Below are 17,625 nucleotides of genomic sequence, written 5' to 3'. Positions count from 1 at the left end.
TGTTTTTTTGATTTATTTTAGTTTGACATCGGTAATAAGTTAAATGCTAGTGTTTGGATGAGAAAAAATAAAACTGTTTATACCGGTGTCAAACCGGTAATAAGCAGTTTTTGATAAGTTAATCATTTTTGACTTATGAAAAACTGCTTATTACCAATGTTAGTTAATTATTAATTTTATTGATATAAATTTTTGTCAAAAAAATTATTATAAATGATGAAAAATAAATTTTTTCATGTTAAAAAAATCAAACAAGCCGGTAATAGGAAAAACTGTATTTTTTGATCATTTTACATATATAAGCAAAATTTATCAAACATTAAAGAACAATTTATTAGTTTATTGTTTTTTGGTATCACTATAAGCTAATACAAACATTTCTTATAAAACTCTGATTTGATACCACATAAGTTAATAAGCGTTTTAGAAAAGAAAACATAAGACTTTTTAAATAACCAATCCCAAACACCCCATACCGTGTACGTATATATACGTATAAACCTACCTAGGGTTTATACATCATATGAATTTGAAGATATGGCGATCGTAGGAGATGCTCTACGACAAGTAGTGATGCCCAAACACCAGTACGAGAGCCTCCGTGATGAAGATAAAGCTTGCATTAAGCTACAAAGACCGATCGTGATCTTCATTTTCATCTTCGTTATGCTTTTGATTTTAATTTCTACTTCAATCAGCTTGAAAATGGTGTTTCCTAGTGATCTTCAAAGCCGACCTTTCTGCAAACATCGTCGAATCGAAACGGAAACAACTCACATCCGCAGCATTGCGGAGGATCGTACGGATGGTGATTTCAATATTGCAGATCAAGAGATCATTGATTATTACTGGATGGTTTTGTTTCTTCCATCGGCGTGTCTTTTCGTGTTTTCTGCAGTTTATTTTGTTGCAGGTAACGAATTTGATTGGTGGCTGTTTATATGATTATTATGTATATGAATCGAGTAATTATTTAGATGTTTACCTATCTGTATAATGTTTAACGAATCAATCCGTTTTCACTTGATCATGATTATAGGTGTTCAATGAACCTATGTTTGTGGTATTTGTGCAGGACAACTTTGGTAATCGTTAATTCATAAGATCAATCTTCTCAAAGGATTGCTATCTTCTAGAAATCTAGTTTATTGAGTCTCTAGAGAGAATGCTTTGTAGATTGATGGTGCTAAAGATTGTTCTTCCTGATGCATTACCTTTTATGTTCAACTTACGATAGACTGACAACAGCTGCATCTAACTCATTGAATAAGAGAAGTAAAGCTTCCATCTGCAATTTTGGTATCTCAGAAGTAGTGCTTTTTAAATTGATCAGAATTTTGGAACTAGATTCTTATGTCTTAATCAGTCATGTTTGCAGAATCCTCGGATAGCAAACCACAAAAGATGAACTCCAATCCAACCTAGGATAGTAAGTCTGCAAATACATGGTATGGCCCGGTTTCCATCCCAAGAGAGACTCTTAATGGTGAAGTGGAAATATATGTAACATCAATCCAACCTTTATGAACATCAATTGTTCCCTAAAAGATTTTAGGTAGGCAGAATGGCTACAAAACCAGAGTCTCCCTAACTACCATTCACCTTATTTTTCCAGGAAGGTGAAACCGCCATTGCAGACTGTTGTGACTTATGGAGAAGGACTAAGAAACAAAATGCTACATTTTCAAAGATGTCTCCTTTTGGTAAGCTAGGAGTGCCTTTGTATGTTTAACTTTCTGTTAGGGGTTTCTTAAATTAGTTAGTGCTATAATATCTAATAGATGGATTCTACAACCCTATACGTTTCATTTCTAGAAATAAAGTTCCAAAACTGTGTGAAAATTTAGGATATTGTTCAGTTTGAAAAACAGAGTTAGATGTTTCAAACCTTGATTTTAGCATTATGGACCTGTTTGTTATCAATCAGCTTAATGAGACTCACAGCTTATTCGGTCAGCTATACATGACTCTTTGGTAATGGCTTAATGATATAGAAAGTGGCTTATTCAGTAAGCTTATAGGGGGAGCTTTATGCAGAAAGCCAAGTTTTTTTCTAAACCTGTCCCTCCCAATTAAGAAACACGGTCCTTCCAATTATGAAAAACTCCCCCAAACAAAAACCTTCCCAATCTATGCAAGATTAATCCAAACAGACAACTTTATCCATACAGGACTTAAAAGAAAACCAACCAAACAGCCCCATTTAGTCAACAGTTTTCAGCTTCTGATTACATTTTTCTATTGCGTGTTTCAATGTTCCCTTTTTTACTTATCTATTGAAAGCAAAACTGATATCATCAGAAATTAGGCGGTGTGTTTAATCAGCAAAAGTAACTGACCTGCAGGAATCACTGTAGCTTATACTGCTCCAACAAGACATGGATGCCTAAAGGTGGTTGAGAATAACTATTGTGCTCCAAATAGAGGTTACCTTCTCAATCTGTTGATGTTTGTGGGAATATGGATAAATGACCCAAGTCTGGCCGATGTGGACTCCAACAGTTGTTCAGGTAACTCCCGTTTGTGTTATTTTTACAGGAGGTGTGCGATGCCTATTCATTCTCAACTTCATGTTTGCAATCGCTTTTGGTCTTCTCGCAATATTTCTTGGTTCGACTCTCCTGACACTTGGGAGGAGTGGCTGCTCGATCCCATTATTCTGGTGTTACGAGATTGCATCATGGGGACTAGTTACTCTATACGGGGTGACAGCTTCCCTGCTCAGAAGGAAAACAGTCATGGTTCTTGATGATGGCGATCTTGGTGGGCAGATGATCGGGGTGGAAATGTTGGAAGCTAATCCTGTCGAATTCACACCAGAAATGGAGAGACGGGTGAATGAAGGCTTCAGATCATGGATGGGAACATCGTATTTGTCTGATGATGAAGAAGATGAAGAATATTTGGAAGTTTCACATATGAACTCTTACAGGCGAAGAGTTTGAACCCGAACATACAAATTAACCTTTACAAGATATTTGCAGCCACAAATACATCAAAATTAAACCAACAAAATGGTGATGGAGAGAGGCTGGTAAACTGTTGTTAATCATACCCAAATGTTCATAGTTATTGTACAAAAAATTCTTGCCTAATGTTTCTCATTATGTTTGATTGATTTTTTTGGTTGTTTTTTGGGGCCTTAGAAGATATTTCTACCTGTACAACAAGACCCTTTGAGATTAACCGAATTGCGAACAAGCTGATCTGGACATCCACCGTTGAAATATTGATACATTATATCACATCAAAACCGAATCAAACAACCCAACATGGTCGCCAATTCCGTTTATTTCAAGTCCACTGAAGATTTTCTGGATGTTCTTCGGGGCCATGGAGATTTTTCTATGGTCGTTCTCTAAGGCCCCTAAAGATTTTTTTTTGCCTGTTCTCTAAGGCCACTTGAGATTTTTCTGCTTGTTTTATAAGATCGTTTGAGACTTGAGATTTATGTAGATAAGTATAAACTGGTTCAGACATCCATAGTTAAAAAAACAACCCAACATCGTTTTCTCCTGACGGTTGTGATTCATCATCAATAAAAGTACAACCAAAAATCAACCAATTTTACTGTGATTCATTACTATTGAACTACAGGGTTGGGTGATAAAGAATAAGAGTTATGGTAAGAATGTGAGAACAAAATATTCATATACCTCTAGTTACATTCAATTATCTTTATTTACCTATTATTGTTATTTTGACTTTTAACTTCAACAAAATAAATACATGTTAAAGTGGTTAAATGTATGTAAATGTTTGTGAAAGTGACATAAAAGTAAGATAAATAGATAAATGAATGTAGTTGAAGGTAGATGAATGTAGCTGAATAAAATTAAGTTAGATTAAAAAATCAACTCATCCAAACGCTCATAAATGTTCCCACCTTCTCAACATAACTGTCATCCTCATACAATCCCTCATGATCATAAACTATAACCAGAATTAACTCATTTTTAGAACAAAATTACATCCTTTTTAATTTCATAATCCAATTTATGGCAAAAATTTGAAATTGCATTCATATGATCCAAAAGGATTTATATTTAGTTCAAGAAGTTGTGCATTCCAAATGGTATTTTTAATATTTGACCAGTAATCAAACCTATGAAAATCCAGCAAAAGTTACCAAAATACCTACTACACAACACCCAAATCTTAACCGATCTAACATCCCGATTCAATCATAATCACATAACGAGCTTCGTGACAAAATACATTCCGATTCACGGATTCTTAAACGAGCCTTAAGTTGGTAAGAACTCAGAACTGTCGAAAAGTGAGATTCAACCGACCCGGCCTCATATTTGTTGCTTCTAGTAGTGACAAGGGAGCAGTATCAGGACGAATAGACGCGACACCATGAAATATACTTCTTGATTTCCCACCAAATATCAAAACATCCCCAGATTCTAAAATAACTCTTGTTGCTTCGTCAATATCCCCGACATTCCCAAATAAGAAGTCTGCAGAGTCACCTATCGAGAATGAGACAACGGGTAATCCTTGATCAATACTCTCCGAGCTTTCATCTTTGTCCTAAAAGGAACCAACAAATCACAAGGGATTTTTCATTATTCGGTAAAAACAACTTATTAAACGTTATACAATGCTTATTAGTAATATATAACAACTTAAAATCCAAGTTTACAGCTTATTATTGCATACGTGATACCGCTTTCTTTAACTTCACATTTGAATTTCATAAAACGAACTGATAAACATGTTCAAGTACAAATAAGCATTGAACCTCGCTAATATGGCAATAGGGTCGGGTTCAAAGAGGCGGTGGTCAATTTGCGAGAAGACAAGAAGTTCCAAAATCACACATGTGATACGAACACGTGATCATACATGATACAACCCATATGCCAACTTCTCACCTTCTTGCAAATCGAACAACTTCTAGCATGAGTATACGCCATAATTTTCAGATTTTCTTTTTAGTGAGTAATTGCATTAATTTTCCATTCAGGTTTACCGTAAAGAAGATAATTTCTAACCTTATGAAGACCAAGCTTGCCGTTATTCGCATAAAAATTGACAAGGCAGATATCTGGTGACATGGGGGGAATGATAGTTCCTGCATCTGCTTTAGAATTGCTTTTCTGAATATGATCATTCGAATCTCGTATTGCTTTTTTCACCATATCACGAAATTTATCAGGAATATCCGGAGGTTTAGAATTATCAATTGGTCTTGTATCACTGTATTCACTCGTCTGAGGATCCCAATTCTTACCCAAACACATCATCTTCAAATGTACTTTTGATCCATCACGATAACCAGGTTGGTAGAAACCTCCATCACCGAGACCAAGCTCCCTGCAAGTTTTTACTATTCCGATCTGAAGAAAACAATCATGAAAGGCCAATCAGAATATTTTTGTGTACCCTGTATAAGTTTCTATTAAACATCTCTACAGATGCATTTGGTATACTGAACAAGACAAGACAGAACAGGATCATTGTACCATGTTTGGCAGAACTTTTACGTGGAACAGAGTTGGAACAGGCATGTTCCACCTTCACTCCATGGAACAAGGTGGAACAAACCTATATATTACCAATATAACCTCAAAATAAAACCTAACTCTTCTAAAACATCAAATATGTCTCCACCATTACATTTTTATCCATTCTTCAAATTTCATATATTGTATTTTATACTCTTTAAACTGTCATTTTACTATCCTCAAAATTATATTTTTATACGGTTTCTATATTACGGTTAATAATAATAAAATAATATAGAAAATGTATAAATAAAAAATTGGAAACTATATAAACTTTTTATTTTGGTATCATTTTAAACATCTTGATTCTAATGATATTATTTTGTTTTAAAAGTATTTATTTTATTATAATTTAATAAATTACATAAATTAATCAAAATATATAAAAGAGGTAAACAACTCATTAGGGGTAAATTGGTCATTTTATATGTATAGTCATGTCCAATTCTGTCTTACCAAACGCTCAACAACTGTCGTGTCCAGTTCTGTCTTCACCAAACGCACCCTACAGGATGATTTGTAAATTTCTGCCAAGAAGTGAAACTTGCACAATCGAAGCATAAACAAAGCTAAACTTATAATTGCAAGATCTTATAGAAGACTAATTTTCTTGCAAGAAGAAACAGAAACACATTTTTATCTTATTGTTAGACAAAAATCACACCTATGTTTGCCAAAGAAAGAAGCATAACATCCATTTTTGACACCTTCCAAGAGTCTTGGCAAGCTATAAATCATAAAAAATTTCTGTAACTATCTAAAAACAACAACAATACCTGTTCATCGCAAGAAATATAGCCCTTCATGAGTACCATCCCGGGCCTCAAAATCTTGAAGTTTTGTCCTTCAACAGACCGTTTAAGTTGGTTCCGTTTTTCTTTGTTTATCACATGTAAAGGAGGTTTTATCTTTATAACGGAACTCCTTGGACAGATGTCGAATCGCATTATAGGGGAAGCACAGTCAGTATCCTCTGGTTTTCCACTATTATCAGCTTTTTCCTCAAATTTAACGACAATCTGCTTTCCGTTCTCAGGAATTCTGTCCTCCATTGGGAAGCAAACAACAGAAGATGGCTTAATGGGTGTGGCATACATTTCTGATCCTCTCCCAGTTCGACCTTTCGATGGACAAGAATGAGTTTTTTCTCTAATTGGATGCATATGACTCGATTCTGACTGACAAGAAAGCGTAAGAGATTCTTTTGAGCTATAATCAGAGGTTAACACAGATGCCAGATGTTTAGAGTCATTACTTGCATGCATCTGATTAAGATTTTCCATACCAGATGCCAAATCTTTGATAAGAGGCAACAAAGACTCTTGCGGTGAATTAACATCTGAAGCTGGTTCAGAATTAAAACTTTGAGAATTATCCCTTTGAGAAGAAGAAGCACTACCCAAAGATCCATCAGTTGCAACCTGGAAGTACATATACATATATATATATATATATATATATATATATATATATATATAATAGGGTTAGGTTCAGGGGGAAACAACAAAAAAAATGAGACACTGAGGAACACCCCAGTAACCATTGATTTGTATGGTAGGCATATGTGCATACAAGAAATTTGTAAGTAATTTTTCTAGTATGTGTGCATAACATGCACACATGCACAGAAACCAGGATACATCTTCAATTACTTGTATGCACATGTGCATACCGTGTGTGTGTGTGTGTATATATATATATATATATTCATCAATGTCAAATTAATAGAGATGGTAAACAAAACAACATCACATTTGGAGCAACAAGTTACTTCTTCCTGACTAGAAAGCTCATGCATTTGAGTTGCAAAAAACTTTTGGAAAAATTAAAGAAAAAGGAGTGCATACAAAGATGTCGCTTCCCAAAAACTAGCAAAGCTTGGTAGAGTTGATCGATTCACCTATGTTCTTTTCTTTTATATGGAATCACTTCTAAAGATTTCTCATTGAACCTGCAAAAAACTTCTTCACATTCTAAGAAAGGTCAACCCCAAAAGACTAGCCTAGTGCATTGGAGCTGGTTTTGTCCAAGATTTCGGTTTTGTGGTTACAACTTACAATCACTTGGATAGTTCAATGTATTTATACGGACAGTTACAACCGCTTATTGATAAGATTGAAATGGATCAGAAGCTTCTGAATCCATACTCAAGAGCTGTTAGGTTGGTTTTCTATCAAGTATACAGATAAAGGTGTCTGTGCGGATTAATCTGTCCATAAAGATTGGGAAGATTTATGTTTGGGAGGGTTTTTTCATAGACGGAAGGAGTGTGTCTTTTAATTGGGAGGGGCAGGTTTGGAAAAAACTTGGCTTTCTGCATAAACCTTCTCCCTAGAAGCTTAATGAACAAGCCACTTTTTGACCGAATAAGCTGCCATCAAGCTCATTACGTTGCTAACAAACATGCTCTTAGTCTCCTAAATAATCCCCTTCATAAAATCCATATACTTTTTGGTACCACCGTCAGGGGCGCTGCCCCTTAGACCCCACAAGGGGCCGTTGCCGTCTTGACCCCCGCCTTATGGCGATCAAGTGTTCCTAACTCACATTATGTTGCATCGTCACATCCCAAGTAAATCACAATTACATCAAAAATGATTGACGACTCTAAAATCACCATTAGGTTTAACATGTGTCGAGTTTAAATCCAATGGTGTCATCTCCCTCGGCGCCATGGGGACCCTAAAGTTTGCATGTAGGTCAATTTTCATGAACCACATAGACCAGCTAGAGCATCTTTCAACATATTAAACCTAATCAGCGAACTGAAAAGAAATTGAAATCATCTCATACCTTTGCCTTTGGTTTCCACTCCATTCTAGAACCACCAGTCGTATTCTTCCTTCTGCTGTCCGATTTACCAGAAGCAAAGCGGTTTCTTTGACGACTATAACTCCACATCTTCCGGTTGTTTAGAGAATCAAGTTTCTTCTGCAGCCCCAATTGTGGTTTACAGGTATCAAATTCGTCTACAAAAACGTAAAAATTGAAGGTCGAGAAAACCCCCAAAAGGGTTTATGAGAAAACACAATTCACGGGTATTAGGTTTACGATTACTGTGTGCGAAAGGAGGACGAGAATGGATACTCGAAGTAGTAGCAAAGGTACCGCTTTCCCGTGGTTGATGAATCTAAAAAGTTCTAAAATCAGACTGAAATAAATTAAAAAAAAGCACTTTTCTCTCTCTATAATCAAATCCCAAACACCCCCTTGTTAGCAAAACTGTTAGATTTCCACGATTCCATCCATTCTCAAATCTTATAAACGTATATTACCATATTCTTTGAATGTTGCGGTTTCCATCTGGTTTGTTTTGAACATGCAGGTGCTACATTTGAAAGCACGTCTATTAATCAGTAATTTATATTATATTATAAAATATTTGATAAAAACTCTTAAAAACCATTTTTATACATGAAGTACTGATTATTGATGTATATTATTTAAAATTCAAGATTACAAGTAATTTTACGTAAGTATGACTTATTAAAGTTTTATGTTTGTATTCGTGTAACTAACTTCTGGCCAAAATCTTTATTTTGGAGAATTTATTGGAGATCCTCTAATACGATAAATTAAAGTTTAAACCTTAAAATGTGTAGAGACTAAGGGATTGTTTACTAAACAGACAACCGTCTGTTTGGAAGAATTCGATCTCAAGCTCAAGACTTTTAGAAGGCGAAGGTAGCAGGTCTATTGTTAATCAGTTAAATCTTTATCAAGTAAGAGTTATCATCATCACTTATCTTACTGGGTAAAATTCTCAGTCATTGAAAAATGACATAGTAAAATTGTTGGTTAATGTCTCTTACCTATTAGCGCTAATTGGGTAACAGTCATCCCCCTCACTTATCAGATGAAATTTTCAATCCTTGTCATGCTCATTCGGTATATGGTAAGTAATCAGGTAAACACTTATCCAGTTAGCAGGTTGTTATTAAAGGATATATGTTCAAGGGGTATTAGTAAAAATGACACCTTTTTCTCCTCTTCAAAAACACGAAAATTTATTTTCTTATTTTCTTTTCTAATCTCTTTCGAGGCACAAATAAAAAAACTATTTCACTTTCTTTTTTTCTCTCCAAATTCGAGATCATAGTATTAAGATAAAAAAACGTAAGAACGGATCTCCACCCTTAGATGCATATTAGGATGAGATGCACTGGATCGAACATGATTCATTGGTGGGTTTTAATGTTAAAGATGATCAAGGGTCCAGATTTCTTCTTACGATTTCCGTCTTATAACTCTCTTTTTCACAAGATATTTCGCCTCCGGTCAGCATTTGATAAACGACGCCTTAAATAAACCATCCATATATGTCAAATAAACCCTTTTATGAATTATTTTGTCAAAATCAAAATCCTCATTTTTACATTTAAGTTGACGATATAAAAGGTTTGTTTAAAAATAGTCTTAAAATAAAAGCTTGACTTTAGGGTTATTAGCAATAAAAAATATAAATTATGAAGTGGGAATAAATTTAAATATATATTTTCTTTAATTTACGTAAGTCAAAGAAACAAAGTCAATGTGTGGTCACTATTATTTTAATTTTTTTGTCTGTACATATAATGTCTTATTTTTTTAAGTTTTGCTATGTCCATTAAGCTTCCACAGTTATTTTATATGTAACTAAAATAATGAATTTGTAAAATATAATTAATGCTGAAAAATTAAAATAAAAAATCTTAAAAAAAAAATTAAATATCGACTATCTTGGAGAAGTCCTAAATGAATCTTCGATAATAACCTGCCAACAGCTTCTATGGATGTGATCCCACCAAGCGAAACCGGTGGTTTCTTGGTCACGACCAGCTAAAGCTAAAGTTCCATTAAAGAGCGTTTCCACAGTGTAGAACCTGCTCAGGGAATATAAGGTTGTGTCCTGCATACTTTTTCCTGTTCCTTTGATCTTACTAAGGATCGGGATAAAAGTTCCAAAATCTCATTCCATTTCAATCTCTTTTCGGTTTTCATGAAACCCGATTCAAGAATGATACATAAATGAAAATAAAACCCGCAAATTTGCCACTCTTTTATTTCTAACGACGAAATCCGAATCAACTTGAAACAAGAGTTAAATTACAGACAAATGAAATTATGAACAGAGTTACTAAAATAAAGCTTTCACTTGCATAAAAGGAAGTCTGTAACAAAGTGCAACAATCATCATCATCATCATCAGTGTATTCACATCTGAATCCCAGCAGCCATCTTCAACATCCATACCCCAAAGATAAGCAATCAAATATCTGGATGTGGCCTCAGGACCATCATTCCACTGCCCTTTTTTAAATCTAAACTGGATGTTGCATAGATGAATTATGTCATAAACTTATAGGTATAGAATATGGAATGTAGATACAAGTCACCATACCATAAAGAACTGAATAAATTCTGGTTTGCAGAAAAGTTTTACCTAATTTTTGAGGTCATACTTGCATAAGTCCTCGAATCCCATGTATTCATGTCGCTCAAATTTCCCGATCATGTTTGAAATTCCAACTCCACCTGTTAAACCAGATGGGATTTGTTATTTTATTTTGGGAGGTTGATAAATATGAACAATAACTTCCCTACAAGTATATTTGAGTGACCAAACCAAGATACTCACCTAATGATATTGCGCTAACAAATATAGTGAAGGCGAGGATGAATATGATCAGTGACGCCCGTCCTAGAATCATAATCAGCTTTCTCACGACATGTTGCCCGACGAAAGCAGCAATTGTCGCCACAATAAGAAAGAAAAGGGCTGCCAGATACACCAAGAATAAGAAAACTAGTTTCGGTTTCATTCTTTTTAGGGGGTGTTTGGTTAGAGGTATTAAGCAGTAATCAATGAGAATGAAAATGAAAGAAATTGTTTGGTTTTATATAATATAATGGGCTCATCCCCCAGAAGCCCAAATTTTCATTCCAGGTTCTGTCATTTTCATTTTCATTCCTCTGCCCAAACCAAACAACCCCTGTTCGTTTTGTGAGTCTCGTGTACATATCTCCCTCACATCAACTAAATGAGAAACCTTTAAAACCAATGAATCATGGGGAGAGCTCGATTGATTGAATGAATGAAGAGTGCACTTACCATAAGGAACTGGGAACCGCTTTAGAAGGTAATATTCTACAACAGACATAGATGACGAGAAAGTCATTGCGAACGTGGCTGTGGCACTTGAAACCTGCAAAACATTTTGGAGAAACTCTGAGACCAGACAATATGAATTGCCCAACAAATTTTTACGTACAATTTTATTTTCCATTAAGCTTTCAAGTAGTAAACCACAAGGGTTATGGCATAGTGGTTTAGGTCCTAGGTGATGTGATGGAATATCTCATCTGTCTAGGGTTCGACTCCAGACGAAAACAACAATTGTGGCCACCGAGTTTATCAGGGCTGATTAGGTTCATAGTAAAATAGAAGAAACAGAAACTCACCTGGGGAGGTACTCCAAGCTCCAAAAAGAGGGGACCCATGATGAAACCTCCACCTAAACCAAGTAATCCTCCAACCATACCAGCTAGAATGCCACATGAGCAATACAAAACTAATTGTCCTACACCAAGGTTGGTGGATGAATCTCCCTTCGATGATATAATTCTGGATCCCTTATATAGGCAAACTGCCTCATACCCGGATACCCCGAAAGAAATTGGAACCTACATGACGAGTACAAATTTGATAAGCTAGTTCTTAGGGTTTTTAAAGTCAATATAAAGTCAGCATTGCCGATAGCAATTTGATATAAGGAGGCAGAGATTGAAAGAAACAATCGGGCATATGCAAAATAGATTAAACTTGAACAAAAGGAGTTACTGATACAAACTTATACTTTCACAGTCATATCATTACACTTATCCTTTCACAGTCATATCATTACACTTTCATCCAGTTTTTAGATTAGCCAAGAGGAACGGCCAATTAGGGAAAGTGGATGAGAGAAAGGATAACTAGAGAAAGATAATGTTAACTTCTCAACCATTATTGATGATTCAAATTAAGTAATTTGATATAAATTGGAAGAAAGTAATGTCATTGATATGATTATGAGAATATAAGTATGTGATTAACAGATTTTTTTTGATCAGGTACGTAACTGAATAAGGGTGATGCTTTTATCTATTTTAGCTCTGACCTATCCATAAGTTGCATTATATACATATATGCTTAGGTTTGTAAGGATACCTGAGATAAGTTGAGCACCCAATACCATAGTGAACACGTAGGTGTATAATTCTGTCACCAATGTACAGAACTGTAAGTTCATAGAATAACATAACCATGTGAAATTAAGAATATTCTTTAGAATATAATGCAAAAATTCTGCTATAAACTACCTTCCCAATCTGCAGAGCAAGGAATGCAACCCAAACAAAAACAAGAAGCCCAAGTTCTTTCCAACAAACATTCTCAAGGATGCTGACCTGAGATGTTCATATATATTGAATATGTTAATAACCACAAAATGGAAGCAAGCTTTTCAGAGGGGATCTCACCTCTTCTTTCAATGATTGTTCAGGTTTGGTTTTAGTTCCACTGCTAGGACCACCAGGAAGAAGTTTGTATTCTGCTTCAGCACCATCTCCTGACATAGTAGATAAGGAGGTAGTTGCATTGAGCAAAAAGAAGGAAGTTTTTGTGGGGTTGCATGAATTGAGAGAAGGGCCAAATGAACCTACCATTGGTCTCCAAACGCTTAGCAGCCTCCTGAAACCGAAAAACTCAAGAGAGTAAAAAAATTGAATTTGTGGGCGCGATATTTACGTCTGCTTTAGCAATTGGTTCATTAAAGTTCTATACTTTAAAGGAGGCATGTATTGATTCTAAGGACTAAGCATCCGAATACCATAAAACTACACTGTTTACTACCTTTTTCATGATTGTTTCTTTTTTCCATGTTTCAACACCTCTGCAGAAGGCTTTGGTTGATGTGCCTGCAGATTTACCATTTATACATGATCGGTCATTTCGGCAAACATCAAAGGGAGAAACACAATTGTGTGGAAGCACAAGAATACCTATGAAAAGGATAATTAGCAGAACTGTGACCATCCAATCGGCAAAGATGACATTGAACGAAACTCCAATACTAATTCCTAGCATCAACATTGGTTGGATAAGCAGTGCCAAGTCATAGTCAATGATGGGCATATCAAGTGTTGGATGCCTTAGCTTAAGATTGTAGAAAACAGTTGAGGCTGCAGCACCCATGATCATACCTGGAGAAGAAAAGCAAAAGCAATGAATACAGTTTCTTATTTTCTTATTACCTTTTTCACGGACAGAAGCCATGGTCACTCTAGAAAGCTTTATAAAGTGCCATTCAAGCAACTAAAATCATGTTCTCCCTCAATGGGTGACAATAGGCAAGAGAAATACTTTACAGGGCTAAAGTAAACCAAGGATAGTATGCTTATGTTGTAATGATTTAAAGATCAAACTTCTCATATGTTTGCATTAGCTCCCAACGTCGTAGATATCATAACTAGACAGTTCATCCATTGAAAACAGAACATGTGAATCTAAATGAATAAATTGATGTGTGGGATATGCTTTCCTCTTACATTTTGAAATAGCAGTAGCAGATTTTGCATCAAAACCAATGATTAAGGTAAGCATCGGCACAAATATACCACCGCCTCCAACTCCACCTACACTCCCAAATGCTGCTCCGCAAAATCCAATGAAGCTACCAAGAACAATTCTCCACCCAAGTTCCATTTCCTGTGAACCACATGATATGATTGTTCATGTTATGTTTTCATTCTGAAATAATTTAACTTTTTATTTATTTGATACATAAGGCAAGGTCAACCATCACAAGAATAAAGAAAGATGCATTGATTCATGTAAACATTCTTCTATGTCCATATCCTGGGCACATTTTTATCACCTGGTGGTCTATATGGGGAGATTTTTGTGTTAGAAGGGGAGATTTTCAAGAGCATGGTCTTCATGCTTTTGAACATGATTCTTGATTTGCCTAATATGAAACAGAGACTAATGCAACATCTGTGCATGTAACTACATCATTGTATTTAACATTCTATTTTTATACAAGTAAATGGCTAAGTTAACCAACACTATCCAAAAGTAATAAATAAATTCTGGTAACTCCCTCCCTCATTTAACAATTTCAACACTTCACTTTATATGTATTAAATAGAATATTTGTTGATTTGTCAGGTCCTTAAATACCATTCAATCATGAGTAATGGGAAATGTGGTCCAACATCGTGGCAAGCTATAATCATAATGATGCCAACTATGTCAAGAATTAACCCACTGAGTAACAGGAAGCAGATAGTCCCCGAATATACCCCCACCCTTGGGTTCGATTGTTCGTGCGGATAATTAATGAACAAACAATATGTTTTAGCTTGAAACCTTTCCTGAAAAATGTTGCAAGCAAAATGAAAAATTAATTGCCATTTCAATGGACAAAAACGGATATCACATTCTTGTGGTGAAAAACAACTTTTATATCAAAGATGATCAACTTTATGAATCTCCAAGCTTTATGTTGAGTAGATAGCATCAATGTTCACTGACCATGGTTGGCAAGACCTTTCTCCTTTTAGGAGTGCAGCAAGTGTCAAAAGGAAATACTATATTTATTGTTACTGCAAAAAAAAAGGTAACAAAAACGTGTAATTCGAATAATGTCCTGTGGGGCCCTTCTAGATTCATTTTCCACTGGGTGGATTTTGTCTCCATATACTGAATAAGACCCATGATAGCAGTAAAAAAAAATGAAATCACAACCTGCAAACAAAATTTAATGTAAATGTCTGTACACACTTCAAGATAGCTTCAATTGCAGGCAAATTAAGCGGTGGCATCAGGTTGATTTGTTCCCAACTCACTGCCTACTCGATTGATCCATTCAACTTTGAGCGTGGATTTAACATAGCATCACTCTTATGAACAAAGTCAAGAATTAGGATGATATAAACTATGTGTTAAACTCCGATTTAATTTAGATTTGTCCTTAAAATCAACCCCATTTCTTTATCTACCTTCACTTCGATTGAGGTCCTATGAACTGAAAGATATAAAATTATTTCTTTCAATTCCACAAGACATAACAAACTGATTTACTTCACTAACTCAATTCACATAATGTGAAGTAGCTACAGTTATAATCTATTTTAACATATACGTATTCAAATTGCAAAGAAAAACAAGAAGTGAAACTGTTTGTTCTGCAATCTGCATAACGAGTACTCCAAAAATGTTACAGGCCAGACAATTTTCACTGGAAATTAAATCATAGATGATCAAAAACTTACAGGCCAAACATGATGATAACCCGATCCATCTGTTTGAAACAAAGAGTTCACCAACTTCATTAAATACCCTGTTTTCGACTCATCGCCATCACCATAACCATAACCTGCAACTGACGTTTCGTCTTCTATCATTGCGCTTCTTTCCGCCGAAGCGAACATCGAAGCTAACACAAAGTTCAACAACATCATCATAACAAATCGCATAATCCTCCATTTATGCGCTCCAATTTCCGTCATTGAATACAACAATATAATGAAAAACTCAAAATTTCGTAAAATTCACACAACAAATCCCCCAACGTTTCTAACTCGCAACTATACAACAACTTTTCGATATTGTTCTTCCGTCTCTTCGATTGAACTTGTTCAATGGAAGAGATCAAAAATTTTGAGAAGAAAGCCCAAGATTTGAGGCCCCGAAAGTCGAGAAATTTTGCTTGTGCGGGTTAATGTGTGTTTTGTGGCGTGAGATGCAGAAATTTGTGCTGGAATTTAAATGTCGTTCAGACACCGGGGGAGGTGTGGCCTTATATTAGGGAGAAGTTTGTAAAGTGTAAAAATTATATCTAGAAGGGGGTAAAGTGTAAATTTTTATAACCCGACAGGATCAGTTCTAATACAATTTCTACCATATTAGGCTAATCGTACATGATATTATTCGTTTTGTCTACATATCAAAACTCATGGTTTAAAACGCGTATGATAGAAGAAGTATTTAATACCTTATAATACAACATTTGTTCCCTTTCTTAATTAATATGAGAGGATTTGACCACGAATCCATTAATTTTATATGATTTATTATTATTTTTTAACAGAAAAATAATTTGTGGTTTAATATTTTTATTTTAAAAATGTTAAGCTTATATTTAAAAAACAATAATTCCAGTTTTAAATCGAAGTTAGTAAGTCAATGATGGCATCCTTTTATTTTCAATTATTTTAATATATGCGTGCAAAACACATAAATGTCTATATTATTCACATTTAAATGATTTTATATATACAGGATTTTTATTTTAAACCAGTAAAATTATGATAACATTCAAAACTGGTGTATCATGTGTTATTTTATATTACAATTTGGATTTGGTGTATTTATTTATTTCACATATGCATGTTTTACATATATTTGTTTTATAATATGAATATTTTTATCCTTGTGCAAAACAAAATATAACTAAAAAGTTTAATATTATGAATTGGGTACTTATGAAATAGACACATTGTAAAACAAATATATGTTAATCAATATATTAAATTTAGTCTTAGATGGAAAAAAAAATCATGTAAACCAATATCTTAAGATTATAGTTTTTACAGATATCATAATATATAAAGTTCTCAAATGATTAAGTATCTTGAAAAATATAATATATCATTCTTTTAATTAGTTTTTTTAATTAACATGGATATCTAACTCGTTATGTGAGCCGACTAATCTCAGGGCAAAACGCTTTTCATGCATAACTCGGAGTCACATATTTGAACATTCGTGACTACAAGAGAATTTTTATTTCTTCATAGTTTTTTGTAAGTATATAATATTTATATACAACAATGCAACAAATACATTACACACTTTCCTCACCTTTGGTGAGGTTTGAACCTCTGACCTCCTATGAGACCAAAAGCTACGATACCGCTAGATCAAAGACCCTTTGGTTCCTCTTTAGTTTGTTATTGTTAACGTAAATGAAAATATGTAATTTTTAATGATTTCATAATTATTTTGTACGTTTTATTAATATATAGATTAAAAAAAAATCACTATCTTAGAACATCCACATAAGCCTTACAAATGAAATTTTGT

The 17,625-nt window shown here is 34.5% G+C and overlaps 3 protein-coding genes across 6 annotated transcripts; 1 reads left to right on the top strand and 2 right to left on the bottom strand.

The window, feature by feature from the left end:
- Window positions 1-537: 537 nt before the first annotated feature.
- On the top strand, window positions 538-3,118 carry LOC112519449. Its single transcript, XM_025127571.1, has 3 exons — window positions 538-913; window positions 2,346-2,426; window positions 2,539-3,118. Exons 1-3 carry the CDS (start codon window positions 538-540, stop codon window positions 2,943-2,945), a joined length of 864 nt encoding a protein of 287 aa, XP_024983339.1. The 3' UTR covers window positions 2,946-3,118.
- Window positions 3,119-4,027: 909 nt separating this feature from the next.
- On the bottom strand, window positions 4,028-8,736 carry LOC112520477. Of its 4 annotated transcripts, none has more exons than XM_025128907.1 (5): window positions 8,310-8,736; window positions 6,802-6,937; window positions 6,293-6,694; window positions 5,004-5,348; window positions 4,028-4,539 (listed from the first exon to the last, which is right to left on the bottom strand). In XM_025128907.1, the coding sequence occupies exons 2-5, from the start codon at window positions 6,925-6,927 to the stop codon at window positions 4,264-4,266; spliced, it is 1,149 nt and encodes a 382-aa protein (XP_024984675.1). In that variant the 5' UTR covers window positions 6,928-6,937; window positions 8,310-8,736; the 3' UTR covers window positions 4,028-4,263. The 4 variants fall into 4 exon arrangements, with proteins under 4 accessions (XP_024984675.1, XP_024984673.1, XP_024984674.1 ...); XM_025128905.1 differs by having other exon boundaries at window positions 6,293-6,937; window positions 8,310-8,485; window positions 8,574-8,736; XM_025128906.1 differs by having other exon boundaries at window positions 6,293-6,937; window positions 8,310-8,485; window positions 8,604-8,736.
- Window positions 8,737-10,524: 1,788 nt separating this feature from the next.
- LOC112519284 (sulfite exporter TauE/SafE family protein 3-like) lies at window positions 10,525-16,315 on the bottom strand. Its single transcript, XM_025127325.1, has 13 exons — window positions 15,813-16,315; window positions 14,085-14,244; window positions 13,539-13,739; window positions 13,390-13,454; window positions 13,200-13,227; window positions 13,017-13,105; window positions 12,858-12,944; window positions 12,706-12,756; window positions 11,958-12,179; window positions 11,608-11,701; window positions 11,134-11,274; window positions 10,939-11,030; window positions 10,525-10,821 (listed from the first exon to the last, which is right to left on the bottom strand). The coding sequence occupies exons 1-12, from the start codon at window positions 16,047-16,049 to the stop codon at window positions 10,939-10,941; spliced, it is 1,467 nt and encodes a 488-aa protein (XP_024983093.1). The 5' UTR covers window positions 16,050-16,315; the 3' UTR covers window positions 10,525-10,821.
- Between the last annotated feature and the right edge of the window lie 1,310 nt (window positions 16,316-17,625).

This window comes from Cynara cardunculus (assembly GCF_001531365.2).
Source record: "Cynara cardunculus var. scolymus isolate 2C chromosome LG 10, CcrdV1, whole genome shotgun sequence".
NCBI classification, from domain to species: domain Eukaryota; kingdom Viridiplantae; phylum Streptophyta; class Magnoliopsida; order Asterales; family Asteraceae; genus Cynara; species Cynara cardunculus.
Note: the sequence above shows the minus strand (reverse complement) of the source record. Positions and strands in the feature narration are given on the sequence as shown.

Coding starts and splice junctions, on each gene's coding strand:
- LOC112519449 (XM_025127571.1), top strand. CDS start 538: ATGGCGATCGTAGGAGATGCTCTACGACAAGTAGTGATGCCCAAACAC. Junction 914..2,345: donor TGCAGTTTATTTTGTTGCAG/GTAACGAATTTG, acceptor ACTGACCTGCAG/GAATCACTGTAGCTTATACT. Junction 2,427..2,538: donor CTATTGTGCTCCAAATAGAG/GTTACCTTCTCA, acceptor TTATTTTTACAG/GAGGTGTGCGATGCCTATTC.
- LOC112520477 (XM_025128903.1), bottom strand. CDS start 8,417: ATGTGGAGTTATAGTCGTCAAAGAAACCGCTTTGCTTCTGGTAAATCG. Junction 6,938..8,309: donor AGTGGAAACCAAAGGCAAAG/GTATGAGATGAT, acceptor ATGTACTTCCAG/GTTGCAACTGATGGATCTTT. Junction 5,349..6,292: donor ATATTTCTTGCGATGAACAG/GTATTGTTGTTG, acceptor TGTTTTCTTCAG/ATCGGAATAGTAAAAACTTG.
- LOC112519284 (XM_025127325.1), bottom strand. CDS start 16,049: ATGACGGAAATTGGAGCGCATAAATGGAGGATTATGCGATTTGTTATG. Junction 13,106..13,199: donor TAAGCGTTTGGAGACCAATG/GTAGGTTCATTT, acceptor CTACTATGTCAG/GAGATGGTGCTGAAGCAGAA. Junction 12,945..13,016: donor AACAATCATTGAAAGAAGAG/GTGAGATCCCCT, acceptor TGAACATCTCAG/GTCAGCATCCTTGAGAATGT.